Raw genomic sequence first — 21,844 nt, forward strand, 5'->3', positions numbered from 1 at the left:
ATCTGCATATACTCTTCAATCTTTTTGCTCTTTCCACTGAGTAATCTCCACTTGTGATCAATATTGGAATAGAATGCCTTTTTACGGGAATCAGCATCAAGCATCTGAATGTCATGGCCAACACAATGTAGATGCTGGGGAGTAACTGGGCCTCGGTGCTGGGGATGTTGGCCTGATGTTAGTTGGTTATCCCCTCAGTGAATTTGGAGGATTTTATGGATACACCATTATTGGCTCTATTCCTGCTAACAGGCACAATCAGGAATATCTGATTGATCGTATGGTGACTGATAGATTAATTCATGAGAAGTCCAGAGGAAATACCTGAACTTTTCTTCTGCTAGTAATGTGCATCTGGTACCTGATCTTTATCCATGATGAAGGCACCCTCAGAAAGTAGGAAAGCAATGTTTTAGATCAGAATGCACTTCATCATCCATGGAGAATTAGTACATTCTCAAATCCATGCAAGCAAATGAAATGAGCTTTGAATATAGGCCATCCACATTCTCCATACTGATAGATCAATAGCTTCGGTGGTGAATGTTTGGCAGGTGCAAATTCATTTTTGATTGCTGGCAAACATCAAAGTCAGTGCATGTTGTTATACAGTAATAAAAACCTGTCTTTATCTCCTCAGTGATTTTGTTGAAGAAAAACTGGGCAGCAAGTATGTCGTGGGGAGGTCACTGGATTTTGCAACATCCTTCGATGAATCTGGACCGGCCATACCGATGTTTTTTATCCTTTCTCCTGGTGTTGATCCACTCAAGGATGTAGAAAGACACGGTCATATTTCATGTATCTTCAGAGTCATAGCGCAAAAGCAGGCCACTTAACCCAATTTGACAATGCTGACCAATGCATACCTTTGTAGTTTTACCTACACGCACCGCTTCTTCTGGCAGCTAGCTCCATATGCCAACCACCCTCTGTGTAAAACAAAGGTTGCCCCTTGGTTGCCCTTTAAACCTTTTTCCTCTCACCATTCATCTATACGCTCTAGTTTTAGACTCCCCTATCCAAAGTAAAGAAAGTATAGCCATTCACCTCATCCATTCCCCTCATGGTTTTATATACCTAAATAGGGTCATTTCTCAGCCTCCTACACTCCAAGCATGAAAACTCCAGCCTACCTAGACTTCCTTTCTGGTCCTTGTGAATCTTTTCTGCGTCCTTTCCAGTTTATAACATCTTTCTGCTAATTAGGTGACTAAAACTGCACACGCACAATACTCCCAGTGTAGTCTCACCAACATCTACAACTATAACATGGGGAGTTGCAACTGTGCAACTACTTGAGCTCAGTGCTCCCACTAATGAAGGCAGGCATGCCAATGTCTTCACCATCCTGTCCACCCGCACTGCCAGTTCCTCAAGAGTTAAAACTGAAGTTAAAATGGAACAGCTGCTCATAACTGACAATGACAACTTTAAATAATCATTTAGCAATTGACCAGCGTATGATCAATAATAATTACGATCATCCATTATGTCACGTCGTGTACTATTGAAACAGTCCAAGCAGGTGACAGCAGTTGTAAAGCTCATTGCTCCATGTTTTCAAATTAATGAGTGAAATGTTGAAATTAAAACTGAACATGCTGGACACAATCACTGGTGTAGGCAGAAGCAGTTGAGGCTTCAAGTTCACCAGCAAAACAAAAAGGTTAGGTTTTAGTGATGGGGGTGTGGAAGGATGGGTAGAACAAAGGACACATCACTGATTGCATGAGACTAAATGGTTTAATGTATCGGTAGAAGTATAAGTTAGGATCAGATTACGCTTCTTTGTATGTGCAATGAGTTTTAATAGTAAGGGTATAGTTATGCCCAGCAGCCCAACCAATACAAATAGGAAAAGAAAATTAGAGTGAATATGATGATAAGCAGTAATGGCTAGTTTGGATAAAAAGAAAGAGCAAGTTTTTCATCTTTGAAGAATTTATAACTGAATTCAGAAGGCTATGTGTACCCGGATGGAAGATGTATTGTCTTTCCAGTTTGTTTTGAACCTTGTTTGAACAGTGCAGGGGGCCACTGAATGGTCATGGTGGAAAAGAGATGTTGAATTATGATGTGGCCAATTGGAAGCTCAGGGTCGCCCCATGGTCTGAACAAAGGTGTTCCTCAAAGCAATCACCCGTCTCTATTTGGTTACTCAAATGTAGAGAAGTTTACGTTGTAAACACAGAATGCAGTAGACTAGATTGGCAGTGCAAACAAATCACTCCTTCAACTGGATAAAACTTTTTGTTCCCTGGATGGTGGGAAAGGACAGGTGGTGCAGTTCCTATGGTTGTGAAATACTGATTTGGGACTAAATTGTGATTCACGTCAAGATTTTGCATATATTTGGGTTAGCCACAGTTTGTTTTAGAAGATGTTGTCTACGCTAATATTCTAATTGAGGAGCTATCACATTGCCTTTTTTGAAGGAAAGGTACACAAAAAAGATAGTATTTAAAGCACAGAACCCAATGATAAAACTACAAACTGGCAAAGATTAATTGTAATATTTCAATTCATGTACACAAACATTGACTTCTAAATATGTTCCTGGTTTAACTGAGAACATAAATATTATATTTTTATAAAAATGAGTTTATCAATATATGATGTAGCTAGTGGCAACTTTGAATGGCCTGTCAAAATTGTGTACAAATTATTAGATAAAAATTTAATACATCTGAAAATTTAATAAAATATATTTCCTTATTGCTTTCTGTATGCATATTCACATTAAAATGCAGGGAAGCATAATAGACTGTATTCAGTATAGTGATAGACACAAAGCTGAGTCATCACTTTTGTGTGATCGGATTAGATCATAATAACAAAGGATGAAGTGCTCATTCTCATTTTGTTTTTCAACTGCAGGCAAAAAGCTGGGTTTTACATTTGACAACAGGAACTTCCACAATGTCTCACTCGGACAGGGTCAGGAAGTGGTAGCCGAGCAAGCTCTTGACCTGGCAGCCAAAGAGGGCCACTGGGTTATTTTACAGGTATGTAACACATTTCTGCTATTAGGATATATTATGCAATACTGATTCTCTGCGATTTATCTAATTAAGTGATTTGGCTTTTTTTTTGGGACTCTTTTGATATCTGTTCTATCACATTTAAAAGTGGACAGGGTAAATTTATTTCAAATCATTTTGTTATTTACAACAGATATTCTGTGGATCTACAGATGCCACTATATCTATGCTCTTCCTCCAGTTTGCTAATTTTCCAACTGATCTGCAAGCAGATCTGTACAGTGTGAGGAGAGTGCAAATTTATTAAATATGTGTTGGAGTAATGTTCAGTAAATAGCAGAATCTAAGCAAATTCACTGCACAGGAAACACAGAAGAAATATTGATTTAATAATGTATCCATATTACTCTCCACTGATCCATGTTGTGAATGACGTCATTAGATGCAGTAAAAAACTGCATTGATCTTAATTCCTGTCAGCTTCCTACTGACCAAATTTGCTATAATGTTGATTTTTAACATGTGTTTCAAAAATTAGATTCATACACCATTGACTCAGTGTGCTACAGCCCACTGAGTAATCTTTGGCTCTGCTTACAGCTCATTAATATCTTTTTAGCTGTATCATCTCTAGGTACATTTTATAAGCAGATCTCAGAGTTAAATACATCCTGTTATTTTTAGATTGTGCTTAGTTTCTGTAAAGTTTCCAGCTTGTAATCCATTTGTTTTATGAAGAACAGTAACTATTTATGTATACAATTATATAGAATTATATAGAAACAGTGTGACTACTCAGTCATTATTTGAGATCAACCACTTTTTCCCCAGTTTGGTTCCATTTTGTGAATAAGAATGAGTTAAGATACTTTGTCTAGAATATAACAACCAAAAGCAAATTGTGTGTGGGTTGCTTTGCAGTATTTGCATTTGATACCCAAGCCTGTAAGTGTAAACTAATTTCAAATGTAGTTCTAATTTTTCTTATGAGTTCTCCATCTGCCTGAAGTTCATTTGTAAAGAGAAATAAAAATCATTTAAAAATAACTTATTAATATTAGTATGATAGTGTTTAATAGTGCAATGCTTGACATTAATACTATCACTTGTCCTTTCTTTCTGTTGTCGATCTTTGATTAACTTAACTAGACTTATTTAAAATGTCCTAAAGTTGATTTACTTTCATTTTTTGTAAGCTCCAGCAAGACTATCTTTTACTTCTCAGGATCTGTCAGTTGATCTGTGTGTCTGGCAGATAAATAGTGTTTTCTCATTAGTTTTCAAAAGTTATTGTGGTTCTTCTCACTGGAATAGATTTGACTCATCACAGCAACACACTCAAAATGCTGGAGGAGCTCAGCAGGCCAGGCAGCATCTAAGGAAAAGAGTACGGTTGACGTTTTGGGTTGAGGCCCTTCAGCAAGAAGGGCCCTCCAGCATTTTGTGTGTGTTGCTTGGATTTCCAGCATCTGCAGATTTTCCCTGGTTTGTGATTGATTGACTCATCATAACACTGTTCCTTTACGCTGGTGACAGCTTAGTAACAAACTCTTTCTCATAAGTAATGCTAACTTTTAGTGAAACTGGCCTCATACATTTTCTACCAAATTATGTGCCTGTAAATCCCTTTGGAGATGATTTTTCTGATTTCCTAATTGTTTTGTTTCTTAAAAATAATACACAAAGCTGTTTCATGGCTGAATATTTTAACTCTATTGTAGTAACTACAGCGCTCCAAAATGGATAAATAAATATATTATCATAAACTTAAAGCACATTAATGCAAGCTATTAGCTAGAGCCGGTTAAATTTTAGTCTCAAGAAATAACTGATGTATTATACAAATGGTTCTTGGAAAACCAATGAACACCTCGCTTGGCGCCTTGCTAAACATTCAGCAGCACACGAGGTCTTAGATGAAGCTTGTGAAGAATATCAGGGAATCAGTTAAGTCTGTACGCAGCAGCCATTAGGAACTGACATCAGGGTGACAGCTGCTTTTGCGGAATGAGATCAATAGGATCTTGATAAATTGTTGAGGACATCAGTAGACGTTGTGGAGCATAAGAGTAGAATATTAATCTGGTCAGTCTAGCAGATCAGTGAGTAGTGAATGAGAATCAGGTTTATTATAAGACCTTAAGACATAGAAGCAGAATTAAGCCTTTTGGCCTATGAGTATGCTCTGTCATTCCATCATAGCTGATTTATTATCCCTCTCAGCCCCATCCTCCTGCCTACTCCCTGTAACCTTTGATGCCCTGAGTAACCAAGAACCTAGCAACCTTTGCTTTAAATATAGTTAATGACTTGGCCTCCACAGCCATCCTTGGCAATGAATTCCATAGATTCACCACCCTCTGGCTAAAGAAATTCCTTCTCGTCTCTGTTCTAAATAGATGTCTCTCTACTTTGAGGCTGTGCCCTCTGGTCCGAGTCTCACTTACATTTTCTTAACATCCACTCTGTCTAGGCCTTTCAAATCACTGACTATGTCATGAAATTTGTTTGTTTTCTGGAAGCGGTACAGTGCAAGACATAAAACATTATTATAAATAACTAATGGGTGTTTCTGGAGTCCGGTATGAGTCTTAGTCCTATGAAGTGGTGTCAATTAGTACCAGATACAAAATGCTGGAGGAACTCAGCAGGCCAGGCAGCATCTATAGGAAAGAGTACAGTCGATGTTTCAGGCCAAGACCCTTCATCAGTACATTTCTGAGCTAGGCTGGGACTTATTGAAGCAAATCATTCACATGTATGAAGACTTTTGTAGAAGTAGCCTCTATGCTTGCAATTCTGTCCTTGGGCTGAGCCTGTTCTGTCTGAGTTATTCCATGCACGAGAGCATCAGATGCATGGGAACCCAGTAAGGATATCACTGAGTTCACACAACCTGCAGATTATTCCTATTTCCTTTTTGTAAATTTTTCCATTGAATTTAAATCATAATGCACAAAAAGATAGTGCTATATGAACCAACTTTGTGGTAAACATTACTTTTAAATAGTTATTTTTAGGGTGCTGTTCTGGGATAGCATTTGAATCTATTTTCGAATACTGCCCCAGAAATGCTTGTAAACTGTAAACCTGAAAATTTGATAAATATTGACAACAAAATAGGACAATATTGCATAGCAGAGAAAGAAAATCCTTCCGTAGAAGCATGGTGGAAAGTATATGAAATGGTTGCATTACAGCCTGGTGTGGAAACACCAGTGCCCAGGAACAAAAAATGCTACCGAAAGCAGTGGATTGTCAGTCCATTACAGGCTAAGCCCTCCCCATTGCTGAGTACATTTACGTAGAGCGCTGCCGCAAGAGAGTAGCATCCATCATGGAAGACCCACACTAAGCAGGCCATGCCCTTTTCTCACTGCAACCATCGGGCACGAGGTACAGAAGCTTTCGGTCCAACATCACTGGATTCAGAAACAGTTATTACCCCAGCACCATCAGGATCCTGAACCAGCTTGAATATCTTCACTCTTTATTAAGAACTGATTTTCTATGGCCTACAGGCTCACTTTCAAAGGTTCAAAAGGTTTAACGGTTCAATTTAATGTCAGAGAAATGTATAGAATATACATTGTGAAACGCTTTTTCTTCGCAAACATCCACAAAAACAGAGAAGTGCCCCAAAGAATGAACGACAGATAAACGTAAGAACCCCAAAGTCGTCCCCTCCCGCATGTAAGTGGCAGCAAGCAACAATCCCCCTCCCCCCACCAGCAAAAAAAAAGCCGGAATTGACACTATCACCAAGCACTCAAGCATGAGCAAAGCAATAGCAAGACACAGGCTTGCATCGACAAACCGCTGATTTTCTCTCTCCCTAAAAAGGGCTCTTTTCAACTCGTGTTCTCAGTACTACTTTTATTTGCAGCTTCACACATAAAAGTTGCTGGTGAACGCAGCAGGCCAGGCAGCATCTCTAGGAAGAGGTGCAGTCGACGTTTCAGACCGAGACCCTTCGTCAGGACTCACGAGGTCCTGACAAAGGGTCTTGACCGGAAACGTCGACTGCACCTCTTCCTAGAGATGCTGCCTGGCCTGCTGCATTCACCAGCAACTTTTATGTGTGTTGCTTGAATTTCCAGCATCTGCAGAATTCCTGTTGTTTACTTGCAGCTTGCCTTCTTTGCACGTTGTTGTTTGGCAGCTTCATCTATATATTTATGGTTTTATATAAAATTATATTGTATTTTTTCTTGTAAATGTAAATGCCTGCAAGAAAATAAATCTCAAGGCAAATAGTAACATATATGCAGTTTGATAATAAATTTACTCTGAACTTTGAAATGAAGGAGTTTCAATGTTCATTATCAGAAATCTCACTTCACATATTTCACAGTCAACTCAATTTATTATGTGAATGACTTCCACATATTATTGCTTCAGTTGCTGTTGTAAATTAAACAGCAAGCTTCCAAATGGATAATACTGTAGGTGTTAATCAAGTTTTTGCTGCAGAATTGGAACAATTCATCATTTCTTTCAGTGCTGCCAAGCTCATTTTGTTATATTACCTTGTAAAGTGGGTAGTTTGCAGCCATTGTCAAACTCTCATTGCAATTATCAGTAGTAATAGTTTGTTGTTCTTTATAACAATGGAGGTCATTGTGGGTTAGGTTTTTTTTAAACCCTATGCTGCTTTGGAGGAAGATTTCATATTTAGATTGCTGTTTGAAACTATAATGGATACTTGCCTTGCCATCTTCTTGGCTGTATGCTTTCCAGTATTGTTCGAAGTGGGTGCTTAGTTTAGAAAATGTTTGATAATTTGTGGTGTGATTTTCTGCTCATCCAGACATTTGATTCAGTTCAGTGAAGTGCCTTTTCTTGAAAGAATGAATCCGACGGATATAAATGGAAAACTGCAGTTCTATGAATAGATAAGCAGCTTGGAAATTGTTGTGAGAAATTGGCCCAGAAACAGTCATCCACTGAGTGTGGTGAAGAATGGGATTACAATGGGTTCAGTAATATACTGTGACAATGAAACATCATTAGGCATCGTCAACCTCCATGGAACTAGGTATTTAACAGATTAAAATACAAATTTAATTGTCATATGGTGATATGTACTGATTCTTGATACAAATAACAAAAATCTGCATTTATATGGAATGTTTGGCATGACCTGATGCAGGTCTGAGATATTTGAGGAATATCAGGTCTGAGATATTTGAGCCAAATAAGGAAGTGCAGTCAAGTCTTAGATACAGTCAGTGTTCAGGAAGTACTCAAAGGATGAAAGGAAGATATAGAGGGGCAAGAATTCAGGGAATGAATTTTTAAGTGTGCAGCTTTTTTAGCTACAGGTACTATTGTCAGGAATATTGGTAAAATCTAGGTCAATGAACCCTCAGCTGGAAGTTACAGAGATTATGAGATGTGTGAACATGGATTTAAATAGAATTTTCTATAGCAGGTACTGAGCTACCAAGAATCAATGGAGGTTAGTAAGGTCTGGAATAAATAGGGGAATGGTCCTTGTTGAAAAATATTCTACAGTTTCTGAAGTTTATGAAGGATAAGAACTTGGGTTGATGTGCATTGGAGTATACTAATCTGGACATGACAGACAGGGTATCGAAGTTTTTAGCGCACATGGCTGAGGTCACCATTTTGTGGGTTTAAGAAAGGGGAGAAATATGTTTCCAATATCAATGCCGCTCATCATCATATACACCTCTATCAGGTCAACTCTCATCCTATGTCGCTCCAAGGAGAAAAATCCAAGTTCACTCAACCTATTCTCAGAAGGTATCCTCCCCAATCCAGGCAACATCCATCTAAATTTCCTCTGCACCCTTTCTATAGTTTCCACACCCTTCCTGTAGTGAGGTGACCAGAACTGAGCACAGTACTCCAAGTGGGGTCTGACCAGGGTCCTATATAGCTGTAACATTACCTCTCACTCTTGAACTCAATCCCATGGTTGATAAAGGCCAATTCACCGTATGTCTTCTTATCTGCACAGTCAACCTGCACAGCAGCTTTGAATGTCCTATGGTCTCGGACCCTGAGATCCCTCTGTTCCTGCACACTGCCAAGAGTCTTACCATTAATACTATTTTCTGCCATAATATTTGACCTACCAAAATGAACCACCTCACCATTACCTGGGTTGAAATCCATTTGCCACTTCTCAGCCCAGTTTTGAATCCTATCAATGCCCCACTGTAACCTCTGACAGCCCTCCACACTATCCACAACACCCCCAACTTTTGTGTCATCAGCAAATTTACTAACCCATCCTTCCACTTCCTCATCCAGATCATTTATAAAAATCATGAAGAAAAGGGGTCCCAGAACAAATCCCTGAGGTACACCACTGGACACCAATCTCCATGCAGAATATGACCCGTCTACAACCACTCTTTGCCTTCTGTGGGCAAGCCAATTCTGGGACAACAACGCAAGGTCCCTTTGGATCCCATGCCTCCTTACTTTGTCAATAAGTCTTGCATGGGGTACATTATCAAATGCCTTACTGAAATTCAAATACACCACATCTACTGCTCTTCCTTCATCAATGTGTTTAGTCACATCCTCAAAAAATTCAATCAGGCTCGTAAAGCATGAGCTGCCTTTGACAAAGCCATGCTGACTATTCCTGATCATGTTATGCCTCTCCAAATTTTCATAAATCCTGCCTCTCAGGATCTTCTCCATCAATTTCTCAACCACTGAAGTAAGACTCACTGGTCTATAATTTCCTGGGCTATCTCTACTCCCTTTCTTGAACAAGGGAACAACATACTTTATACTTTATTGTCGTCAAACAATTGATACTAGAACATACAATCATCACAACGATATTTGATTCTGCGCTTCCCGCTCCCTGGAGTACAAATCGATAGTAAATATTAAAAATTTAAATTATAAATCATAAATAGAAAATAGAAGATTGAAAGTAAGGTAGTGCAAAAAAACCAAGAGGCAGGTCTGGATATTTGGAGGGTACGGCCCAGATCCGGGTCAGGATCTGTTCAGCAGTCTTATCACATCTGCAACCCTCCAATCCTCCGGAACTTCTCCCGTTACCATTGATGATTCAAAGATCATTGCTAAGGGTCAGCAATCTCCTCTCTCACCTCCCACAGTAGCCTGGGGTATATCTCATCCAGTCCCGATGACTTCTCCAACTTGATGCTTTTCAAAAGCTCCAGCACATCCTCCTTCTTAATGCCTATATGCTCAAGCTTTCCAGTCGCTGTAAGTCATCCCTACAACTGCCAAGGTCCTTTTCCGTAGTGAATACTGAAGCAAAGTATTCATTAAGAACCTCCACTACCTCCTCCGGTTCCATACACACTTTTCCACTGTCACACTTCATTGGTCCTATTCTCTCATATCTTATCCTCTTGCTCTTCACATACTCGTAGAATGCCTTGGGGTTTTCCTTAATCCTGCTCACCAAGGCCTTCTCATGGCCCCTTCTGGCTGTCCTAATTTCATTCATAAGCTCCTTCCTGCTAGCCTTATAATTTTCTAGATCTCTATCACTACGTTTTTTAAACCAAACCTTTCGTAAGCTTTTCTTTTCTTCTTGACTAAATTTTCAACTGCCTTTGTACACCACGGTTCCTGTACCCTGCCATCCTTTCCCTGTCTCATTGGAATGTACCTGTGAAGAAAACCATGCAAATATCCCCTCAACATTTGCCACATTTCTGCCGTACATTTCCCGAGAACATCTCTTCCCAATTTATGCTTCCAAGTTCCTGCCTAGTAGCTTCATATTTCCCCTTATTCCAATTAAACGCTTTCTTAACTTGTCTGTTCCTATCCCTCTCCAACGCTATGGTAAAGGAGATAGAATTATGATCACGATCTCCAAAATGCTCTCCCACTGAGAGATCTGACACCTGACCGGGTTCATTACCCAATTCCAGACCAAGTACAGCCTCTCCTCTTGTAGGCTTATCTACATACTGTGTCAGGAAACCTTCCTGAACACACCTAACAAACTCCACCCCATCTAAACCCCTTGCTCTTGGGAGATGCCAATCAATATTGGGGAAATTAAAATCCCCCATCGTGACAGCCCTGTTATTACTGCACCATTCAGAATCTGCCTCCCTATATGCTCCTTGGTGTTCCTGCTACTATTGGGTGGTCTATAAAAAGCACGCAGAAGAGTTATTAATCCCTTCCACCCACAGGCACTCAGTAGACAATCCCTCCATGACTTTCTCCTTTTCTGCTGCTGTGACACTATCTCTGATCAGCAGTGCCACACCCCCACCTCTTTTGCCTCCCTCCCTGTCCTTTCTGAAACATCTAAAGCCTGGCACTTGAAGTAACCATTCCTACCCTTGAACCATCCAAGTCTCTGTAATGGCCCCAACATCATAGCTCCAAGTACTGATCCACGATCTAAGCTCACCTGCTTTGTTCATGATGCTTCTTGCATTAAAATAGACACATTTCAAACCATCAGTCTGAGCACATCTCTTCTCTATCACCTGCTTATTCTCCCTCTCACACTGCCCACAAGCTTTCTCTATTTGGGAGCCAACCGCCTCTTCCTCCATATCTTCAGTTTGGTTCCCACCCCCCAGCAATTTTAGTTTAAACTCTCCCCAGTAGCCTTAGCGAACCTCCCTACCAAGATATTTGTCCCCTTCGGATTCAAGTGCAACCTGTTCTTTTTGTACAGGTCATGCCTGCCCCAAAAGATGTCCCAATAATCCAGAGATCTGAATCCTTGCCCCCTGCTGAAATCCCTCAGCTGCGCATTTATCCTCCACCTCACTCTATTCCTATACTCACTGTCATGTGGCACAGGCAGTAATCTCGAGATTGCTACCTTTGAGGTCCTGCTTCTCAGCTTCCTTCCTGACTCCCTGTAGTCTGTTTTCAGAACCTCCTCCCTTTTCCTACATATGTCATTGGTGCCAATATGCACCACGACCTCTGGCTGTTCATCTTTCCATTTCAGGACGTGATAGACGTGATCAGAAACATCCTGGACCCTGGCACCTGGGAGGCAAACTACCATCCGTGCTTCTTTCCTGCATCCATTGAATTATCTGTCTGACCCCCAAACTTATAGAGTCCCCTATCACTGCTGCCATCCTCTTCCTTTCCCTACCTTTCTAAGCCACAGGGCCAGACTCTGTGCCAGAGGCGCGGCCACTGTTGCTTCCCGCAGGTAGGTCATCACCCCCCCCGACAGTACTCAAGCAGGAGTACTTATTGTTATGGGGGACAGCCACAGGATAACTCTCTAGTATCTGACTCTTGCCCCTTCCCTCTCCTGACTGTTATCCACTTACCTGTCTTCAGAGGACCCGGTGTGACTACTTGCCTATAGCTCTATCACCTCCTCACTTTCGCTGACCAGAATACTCTCATATTTCAGTATATGAGAGTATAATTCAGATCTAAATGTTGGAATACTTGTTGTTGAGTCATTGGTATTTATGCTATTTTTCAAAGTTCATATTCTGCTGCAAATGAACATATTTTTCGGTTACTCTTGGTAAACATTTTACTATATCATCTTGGCCTGGATGTCCGCAAAATATTTTCCAGTCTTTTGTTTTTAAAAAAACTGGTTTAATTCTAATTTAACAAGGAAAAAGATGCTATTTTCATCTCAGCAATGGAAATTATAGTTACAGTCTTGAATAGGATAAATAGAAATTCCCAGAAAGGTTAAATGCATTTAAACTGGATAAGTTATTCAATCTCAACAGGTTAAACTGAGAGAAGTAAGCAAAGAAATTGCAGAAGTTTTGGTCATAATCCTCTAAACTTCAGTGAATTCAAGTAGTGCCTAAAGACTGGAACATGACAAATGTTACATTCTTGTTTAAAAATAAGTGTAGGACTAAACCCAGTCATGACAGACCAGCAGTGTAAGTTATTGTAGTATTTAAACTGTGATCAAAAGCAGAATTGGACAGATGTAGATTAATTTGCAACAGGCAGCATTTATCTGTTAAACAAGTTGTGCTTAACTAAATTGATATAGATTTTTGATGAAGTAATTGAGTGGACAAATGAAAGAAATGAAGTTGATGTGGTGAATAAGGACTTCCAGAAATCATTTGAAACTCATGGAATAAGATGGATGGAACATTGACTAAGTTAATGAGGGGGATCTGATGGAAGTCAGTATAATCATGAGGGATATTTACAGAGTCGATGGAAAGGAAGTGTTTCCATTGCTAAGGGGGTCAAGTCCAAGAACATATAGAATGATGCGCATAGCATAAGAACCACACCCAATATTAGGAAATCTTATTTTCTACAGTAATGTTCAGAGCCAGGAATGTGCTGCCAGGTGCAGTAAAAGAGAAGAATTCAGTTGGATATTTTACAATAGAACTGGATAAGTATTTTAAAAGAAAGAGTTTTCAGGGTTTCAGAATAGTGCTAGAGTAGTTCTGGTTGGATTTCCCTTTAAGTTGAGCCATCATGGTTATGATAGATCAAATGGCTTCTTTTTCTTCTGTAACCATTTTCTGTAAATCCCTCTACAAGTTTTTGATTCTGTACTCTCTGCTATTTTTCAAAAGAAAGGTGACCATTCAGTGACTTGATAGTTTCTGATCATTTTATTCAGAAACTTTTGAAATTCTTGACTGCTAACACAGGCATCATAGAAAATATTATTTCCAAGTTTCCTTCTTTGCTCTTCTGTGCTTAATGATGGACATTGTTTTTTTTATGGAAACGAAAAGATGATTAAATTTCAGTCTGCTGAGATCATTTGTTATATATACCATTTAGTTAATATTATTATTTCCAGTAAACATTTGCCACTAATATTAAAATTAGCTCACCTCCTATGATCTTTCCGGTAAGTGGCGCTTTTGGAAACAATCTGCATTGTAACATGATACATTGGAACTGCAATCCTAGTCTAAATTCCCTAAAGGGAAAATATAATTTCCAGTGAAACATTGAAATCTAAACAATTTATCACTGAGCCCAGTTCAGCAAAAGAAATAATCTCCCCTTCTCTCTAGTTGGTTTTCAGATGTTGCCTTAACAACAGAACACTTGGATCTTGTACTACCATAGATTTACTCTGTATTTACTTCATACAGTTTTTATTTCACTGTCTTGTAAAGTTTATGTATAATTAATATTTTGTTGCTTGAACTCTGTGCCTGTGATGCTGCTGCGAGCAGGTTTTTGATTGTCCCTGTACTTTACCAGACTTACGCATGCCAATAAATTTAACTTGACTTGATAATAATTTGCACAGCTAGAAGTAAGCGATCATAGGTCTCTGGATCTGTGCAGCCATCTTATTATTCTGTATTGACTTACATCCTTTTGGTTTAAACAACTAGCTTGCGAAGATCATTTGCTTAGATTTCAGGTAATTTAGTTGTCCCAAGTTTAGCCACTATGAAGTTGTTACCGTATTACTGATAGAGGCATTATCAAAACAGGATGGCCTCATCACCAAAGCTTAATCATCTCCTGACACTGACAGACACAGCAACACCTTAACCTTCGCAGAAGGCTAAAGAAATTCAACCAGTCCCCAGTGACTCAAAGATTCAAAGTAAAATTTATTATCAAAGTATGCATGCAGTATAGGTTCCTGAGATTTGTCTCCCCCACAGACAGCCATGGAAAAAAAGAAAACCATGGCAACATGGTTTTCAAAGAAAAATATCAACCCCCCCCCCCCACGCACAAAAAACCCACAAATTGCGCATATGGCAACAGAAAAAGAGTAAAAAACACAGAATATAAAACAGAAAATCCAAAGAATCCAGACATATTCAATTCAGTTCAGTGTTCATTATCTTCAGGCTGCCCCAATTCAAAGTCACCCAAAATAGTAATAAAAAAAGGAGCAATCAGAAACCAGAAACATATCATAATATGAACTTCAGAATACAATCCACAAAATTGCGTCAATTAAACCTTGCCCAATACCCAGGGCTCCAGTACCATCCTCCAACAGCATCATGGGAGAGAGCGACCATTCGAATGCAGGGACTTTTCTCCAGGGGCAGTGAGCTGGAGAGACAAAGAGAGACCATCACACACAGACAGCTTCCACTAGCAGCAGCAAGCGAGAGGCTGCTAGATGGCACTGAACACCCGCTCACCTTCCGCACTCACCTCGATGTTTTCAGTCTTCCTCGTCATTTTAATCAGCGAGATTGGAGTCGATCGTGGGCTCGAAACAATCTTCAGGCTTCTTGGCCTCAAGCCGCACACCTCACGGAAATCCCTCGGAAACAGCAAAGTGCCAGATCACTCACACATCAAACTGGAGATCATAGGCTCCAACAGTAGGGGAACCACATTTGAAAGAAAAAGAAGACGTGAAAGAAGTAGTTTTGTAAGACGTCTGGAGGATGTCGCCCTTGGTTACATTGCTTGACGATTTTTATATTTGCATGAGAGAGCACATCTTATCCAGGTGCATTATAAGTTGCAATGAAAACTGTTCTGTCCAAGAGCAGAAGTTGGGAATGCAGTGCAGTGCGTCATGCTAACTAAACTCACCTCCATTGACTCAGTCTCCATGCTGCTGCATGGTAAAGCAGATAACATGATCAAAGACCCCTCGCAGCCTGGTGACTCTCCCTTCACCCCTCTCCTGAAGGACGGAAGATATAAAAGCCAGAGAGCATGTACCACCAGACTCAAGTTCAGCTTTTTTCCAAACACTGTTATCAGACTCCTGAATAGATCCCTAAAAGATGAACTCTCGGATGACTGATCTCTCAACCTACCTTATTGTGGCCCTTGTGCTTCACTTTTACTGGACATTTTCTGTAACTGTAACATCATGTTCTGATTTCTATCTACCTTTTATCACCTCAATGTAGGGCATGAATCTTCTGGATAGCAAGCAAAACAAAAGCTTTACACTGTATCTTGGTACACATGACAATAATAAACCAATTTTCAATATTCAGGATTGTTCACATACAACATGAATTCAAGTTTCAGATAGAAGCTATCTCTGATAGACTTCAGAAAGAACTATTTTAATGTCTTCTGTGTTACCCAAGGCACTATTAAAGTTGGCACCAGACTTGACCATATCACAGAGAAACCACTTTTACCCTAGAGAACAGGGCTTCTCAACCTGGCGTCCATGGATGCCTCGGTTAATGGTAGGGATCCATGGCATAAAAAAAGGTTTGGAACCCCTGTGATAGAGGCTTCGGTGAGGAGAAGTTGAGGCTGCAGGTAGATTTTTTTCCATTTAATATTTCTTTCTTTCTTATTGCACAGTTAGGGCAGTGGAGATGCCAGGCAAGATAATGGACTGCTCCTCTTTCAGGATGTGAGAAAGCAGGGAAACGTCCAGTGTCCTTGATACTACATCTGCAATTGCATCAGATGCAGCTTCCTTAGACCTTGTTAAGGAATTGGAGCTGGAATTGGATGATTTCTGGATCAATCAGGAGGCTGGGGGTTGATTAACAGGACATACAGGGATATAGCTATGCACAAGATGCAGGACACAGGTAATAACTGGGTGTCCAACCGGAGAGGGAAAGTTCCCCTCAAAAACAGTTACATCGCTTTGGATAATGTTGGGTAGAATGACTTAGCAGAAAAAAGCCACAGTGGTCAGGTCTCTGGCACCGAGTCTAGCTCTGTGGCTCAGAAGGGGAGTGGGGAGAAGGGGAATGCTGTAGTGACAGGGGATTCCATAGTTAGAGGGGAAGATTGGAGATTCTGTGGACGTAAAAGATACAGCCAGATGGCATGTTGCCTCCCAGGCGCCAGCGTCAGAAATATCTTGATTTGGGTCTACAGTATTCTAAAGTGGGAGGGTGTGCAGCTGGAAATTGTGGTACATATTGTTGCCAACCACATGCAGTAGGTAGGAAAAGGGATAAGGTCCTGAAGAGAGAATACAGGGATTTAGGTACAAAACTGAAAGGCAGGACTTCCAAGGTAGTAATCTCTGGAGTTCTGCCTCTGTCATACACCAGTGAGGGTAAGAATAGGATGATCTGGCAGATGAATGCGTGGCCTTCTGGATCACTGGGATCCCTTCCAGGGAGAGTATGACTTGCACAAAGAGGACAGCTTAAACATGGGAATCTGAGTGATAGGTTTGTGGATGGGGCAGGTGGTAAATGTGGCAGTTGTGGATGCAATGGGTAGTGAGACGGTGAGGAAGGACTAGCAGATGATGGCAAGTTTGCTGTTAATTAGAGGAATTGAAGTGGAACACAGGAGCAAAATCAAAAAGGGTGATGTATACAGGACTGAACGTGTTATATTTGAATGAACATAGTATACAGAATAAGAAGATGATCTTGAAGCCCAGTTAAAAATCAGCAGGTATGACGTTGTGAGCATCACTGAGTCAGGGTTTAAAGAAGATCATAGTTGGGAGCTTAACATCCAAGATGCACCTTGTATCAAAAAGACAGGCTGGTTGGGAGAGGGGCTGGCGTGGCTCTGTTGGTAAGCATGAAATCAAATCCTTAGAAAGCAGTGACATAGGATTGGAAGATGTAGAATCCTTGTGGATAACGTTAAGAAGCTGCAAAGGTAAAAGTTCCCTGATGGGAGTTATATACGGTCCTCCAAATAGTAGCCAGGATATGAGGTACAAATTACAATAGGAGATAGAAAAGGCATGTAAAATGGGAAATGGTAATTTCGATGTGCAGGTAGATTGGAAAAATCAGGCTGGTGCTGGATCTCAAAAGATGGAATTTGTAGAATGCTATGAGATGGCTTTTTAGAGCAACTTGTGGTCAAGCCCACTAGGGGAAAGGCAATTCTGGACTGTTTGTTGTGTTATGAACTAGATTTGATTAGGGAGCTTAAGATGAAGCGACCCTTAGGAGGCAGTGATCATAATATGATAGAATTCACCCTGTAGTTTGAGAGGGAGAAGATAAAGTCAGATGTATTATTATTACAGCGGAGTTAAGAGAATTACAGAGGCATGAGAAAGGAGCTGGCCAATGTTGACAGGCATTCACGGATGATGGCAATGGATGATAGGCAATCCTGGATGATGGCAGAACAATAATGGCTTAGAGTTTCAGAGAGCAATTCAGATGGCACGTCAGATACATCCAAGACAGATGAATAAGTATTCTAATGGGATGATGACTCAACTGTGGCTGACAAGGGAAGTCAAAGGCAGCATAAGAGCAAAAGAAAGGGCATATTATTTATGAAAAAAATTAGTATAAATTTAGAGGATTGGGGAGCTTTAAAAAGCAACTGAAGACAACTAAAGATGCCACAAGGAGAGAAAAGGTGAAATGTAAAGCTAAGCAGGCCAATAATATAAAAGAGGATTCCAATAGGTTTTTTATATGTATAAAAAATGAACGAGAGGTAGATTGGATATTGGAGTGCTGGAAAATGATGTTGGAGAGCCTGTGATGGAAATGGCGGACAAACTGAATAAGTATTTTGCATCAGTCATCACTGTGGAAGACACTAGCAGTATGCCAGAAATTCAGAATGTCAAGGGGCAGAAGTGAATGTAGTTTGTTAAAGTAAATGCGCTTGGGAAACTGAAAGGTAGACAAGTTACCTGGACCAGAAGGACTACACAGCAGGGTTCTGAAAGAGGTAGCTGAAGAGATTTTGTGGAGGAATTAGTAAAGATTTAATTTAATATATTTATTTATTGAGATACAGTGTGGAATAAGCTCTTCTGTCCTTTCAAGCCACCCAGTAATCGCCCAACTACTTGATTTACTCAAAATTACTCAAAATCAGAGATCTTGACACCCAGGAAATTGAAGCTGCTCACTCTCTCCACCTGATCCCTCTATGAGGATTGGTATGTGTTCCTTCGTCTTACACTTCCTGAAGTCCACAATCAGCTCTTTTGTCTTACTGATGTTGGGTGCCCGGTTGTTGCTGTGTCACCACTCCACTAGTTGGCATATCTCACTCCTGTACACCCTCTTGTCACCACCTGAGATTCTATGAACATTGGTTGTATCATTAGCAAATTTATAGATGGTATTTGAGCAATGCCTAACCACATAGTCGTGGGTATATAGAGCAGAGCAGCGGGCTAAGCATACACCCCTGAGCTGCACCAATGTTGATCGTCAGCAAGGAGATGTTATCACCAATCCACACGGATTGTGTTCTTCCAGTTAGGAAGTCGAGGATCCAATTGCAGAGGGAAGTACAGAGGCCCAGGTTCTGCAACTTCTCAATCAGGATTGTGGGAATGATGGTGTTAAATGCTGAGCTATGGTCGATGAACGGCATCCTGACATAGTTGTTTGTGTTGTCCACGTGGTCTAAAGCCATGTGAAGAGCCATTGAGACTGCATCTGCCATTACCTATTGTGGCAATAGGCAAATTGCAATGGGTCTCGGTCTTTGCTGAGGCAGGAGTTCGAACTAGTCATGACCAACCTTTCAGAGCACTTCATCACTGTAGATGTGAGTACTACTGGGTGATAATCATCAAGGCAGCTCACATTATTCTTCTTAGGCACTGGTATAATTGTTGCCTTTTTGAAGCAAGTGGGAACTTCTGCCCATAGCAGTGAGACATTGAAAAGGTCCTTGAATACTCCTGTCAGTCATTTGACACAGGTTTTCAGAACCTGACCAGGCACTCCATCGGGACCTTACGCCTTGGGAGGGTTCATTTTCTTTAAAGACAGCCTAACATCGGCTTCTGAGACAGAGACCACAGGTCATAAGGTGCAGCAGGGATCTTCACAGCTATAGTTATATTCTCCCTTTCAAAGTAAGCATAGAAGGTGTTGAGTTCATCAGGTCATGAAGCATCGCTGCCATTCATGCTCTTGGGTTTCGCTTTATAGGAAGCAATGTCTTGCAAACTCTGCCAGAGTTGTTGTCCATCTGATGTCGCCTCCAAACTCATTTGAAATTGTCTCTTCACCCTTGAAATAGCCCTCTGCAAATCATACCTGGTTTTCTGGTACAGGCTTGGTTTGCCAGACTTGAATACCACAGATCTAGCCTCCAACAGATAACGTACCTGCTGGTTCATCCACGGCTTTTGGTTTGGTGATGTTCAGTAAGTCTTTGTAGGCACACACTCATTCACACAGGTTTTAACGAGGGTGGTAACAACTGCAGCATACTCATCCAGGTTTGAAGATGAATCCCTGAAGACAGTCCGGTTCACCAATTCGAAGCAGTCCTGTAGGCACTGCAGTGCTTCCCTTGTCCATCCCTTGTTGTTGCTGCAGTCTTCAGTCTTTGCCGATACTGAGGGAGTAGAAGTACAGCCAGGTGATCAGACTTCCCAAAGTGAGGGCATAAAATAGGACACCCTCATTCATCATTCATCAGTGAGTCAAGAGTTATGGGGAGAAGGCAGAATAGCAGGGTTGAGAGAGAGAATAAATCAGCCATGATGAAATGGAGGAGGATGCTTCATATTCTGAATGGCCTAATGTTGCTGCTATATGTTATGGTCTTACAGCCACTGAATAATATCTGGGACTACCTGCTGAAGGATTGTATCCTCAGCAAAGAATATGTTCTGTAAATGGGTAAGTGACTGAAATGAAAGTCATAGGCAGAGGATGAAAATGATAGCTTTCAGTTTGCAACTATAGATTTAATAGGGTCATTGAGTTCACAGATGATGTGAGCACAGGGAGAGAAGTGTGCACCTGATTAGTAAGGGCATATACAGGCGTACTAACATTCACTTCCAAGTTATATGAAAGACAATTCATCAGACTGTAACCCCTCAAGAATCAAGTCTCAAAAGCAATTCTTGATATATTGGATGAGCCAGTAATTCTCGGCAATTCCCCTGTGACACACAGCTTAATGAGTTGGGGAAAAGGAAAGGATTGTTTCATTATTGCTTTGGGTTCCCTTATATTTTCTTGCATTTCAAATATCCAATGATCAAATAGATAGCAAAGAGAGAGGAATAATTAAAAAAAAAGAGAAATGGGTTGGGAGAGAGATGAATTAATGATATGTCCAAACATCCACCAAATGTTATGGATAAATGCATTTTGTTGTAGGGGATCATCATAGCACAAAGACAAGCATCAGGTAATTTACTTGTGACTGAAAACCTTTCAGAGTTCATTCTAAAATGGTAATCTGATTTAGAAATCTGATGTAAAAATTCACCTTCAGTCTCTTTGTCCAATCTTAATCTGCTCACACGTGACTGCATGGCTAAAGACTCAAGTAATCAGGTTGATCACTGCTGAGCCAACAGTGCTGGGGCTCATTACCAACCACAATCAGACAGCCTACAGATAGGAGATGGAAAAGCTTGAGACAGAGTGCCAGTCGAGTAACCTGTTCATGGTGAAGTGCCGGAGGATTGGAGAGTGGCTCATGTTGTTCCGTTGTTTAAAAAAGGATCGAAAAGTAATCTGGGAAATTATAGGCCGGTGAGTTTAACGTCAGTAGTAGGTAAGTTATTGGAGGGAGTACTAAGAGACAGAATCTACAAGCATTTGGATAGACAGGGGCTTATTAGGGGGAGTCAACATGGCTTTGTGCGTGGTAGGTCATGTTTGACCAATCTGTTGGAGTTTTTCGAGGAGGTTACCAGGAAAGTGGATGAAGGGAAGGCAGTGGATATTGTCTACATGGACTTCAGTAAGGCCTTTGACAAGGTCCCGCATGGGAGGTTAGTTAGGAAAATTCAGTCGCTAGGTATACATGGAGAGGTGGTAAATTGGATTAGACATTGGCTCGACGGATGAAGCCAAAGAGCGGTGGTAGAGAATTGCTTCTCTGAGTGGAGGCCTGTGACTAATGGTGTGCCACAGGGATCAGTGCTGGGTCCATTGTTATTTGTCATCTATATCAGTGATCTGGATGATAATGTGGTAAATTGGATCAGCAAGTTTGCTGATGATACAAAGATTGGAGGTGTAGTAGACAGTGAGGAAGGT

At 40.6% G+C, this 21,844-nt stretch overlaps 1 protein-coding gene across 1 annotated transcript in view; it reads left to right on the forward strand.

Moving 5' to 3' along the window:
- The window catches only part of dnah9 (dynein, axonemal, heavy chain 9), a 586,329-nt gene that overhangs the window by 459,837 nt on the left and 104,648 nt on the right, over positions 1 to 21,844 (forward strand). Inside the window, exons 61-62 of the mRNA XM_072242702.1 lie at positions 641 to 789; positions 2,881 to 3,008. Coding sequence (XP_072098803.1) covers positions 641 to 789; positions 2,881 to 3,008 — 277 coding nt within the window. The remainder of the gene's footprint in view (positions 1 to 640; positions 790 to 2,880; positions 3,009 to 21,844) is intronic.

Source organism: Mobula birostris, chromosome 24 (genome assembly GCF_030028105.1).
Source record: "Mobula birostris isolate sMobBir1 chromosome 24, sMobBir1.hap1, whole genome shotgun sequence".
Classification (NCBI taxonomy): Eukaryota; Metazoa; Chordata; class Chondrichthyes; order Myliobatiformes; family Myliobatidae; genus Mobula; species Mobula birostris.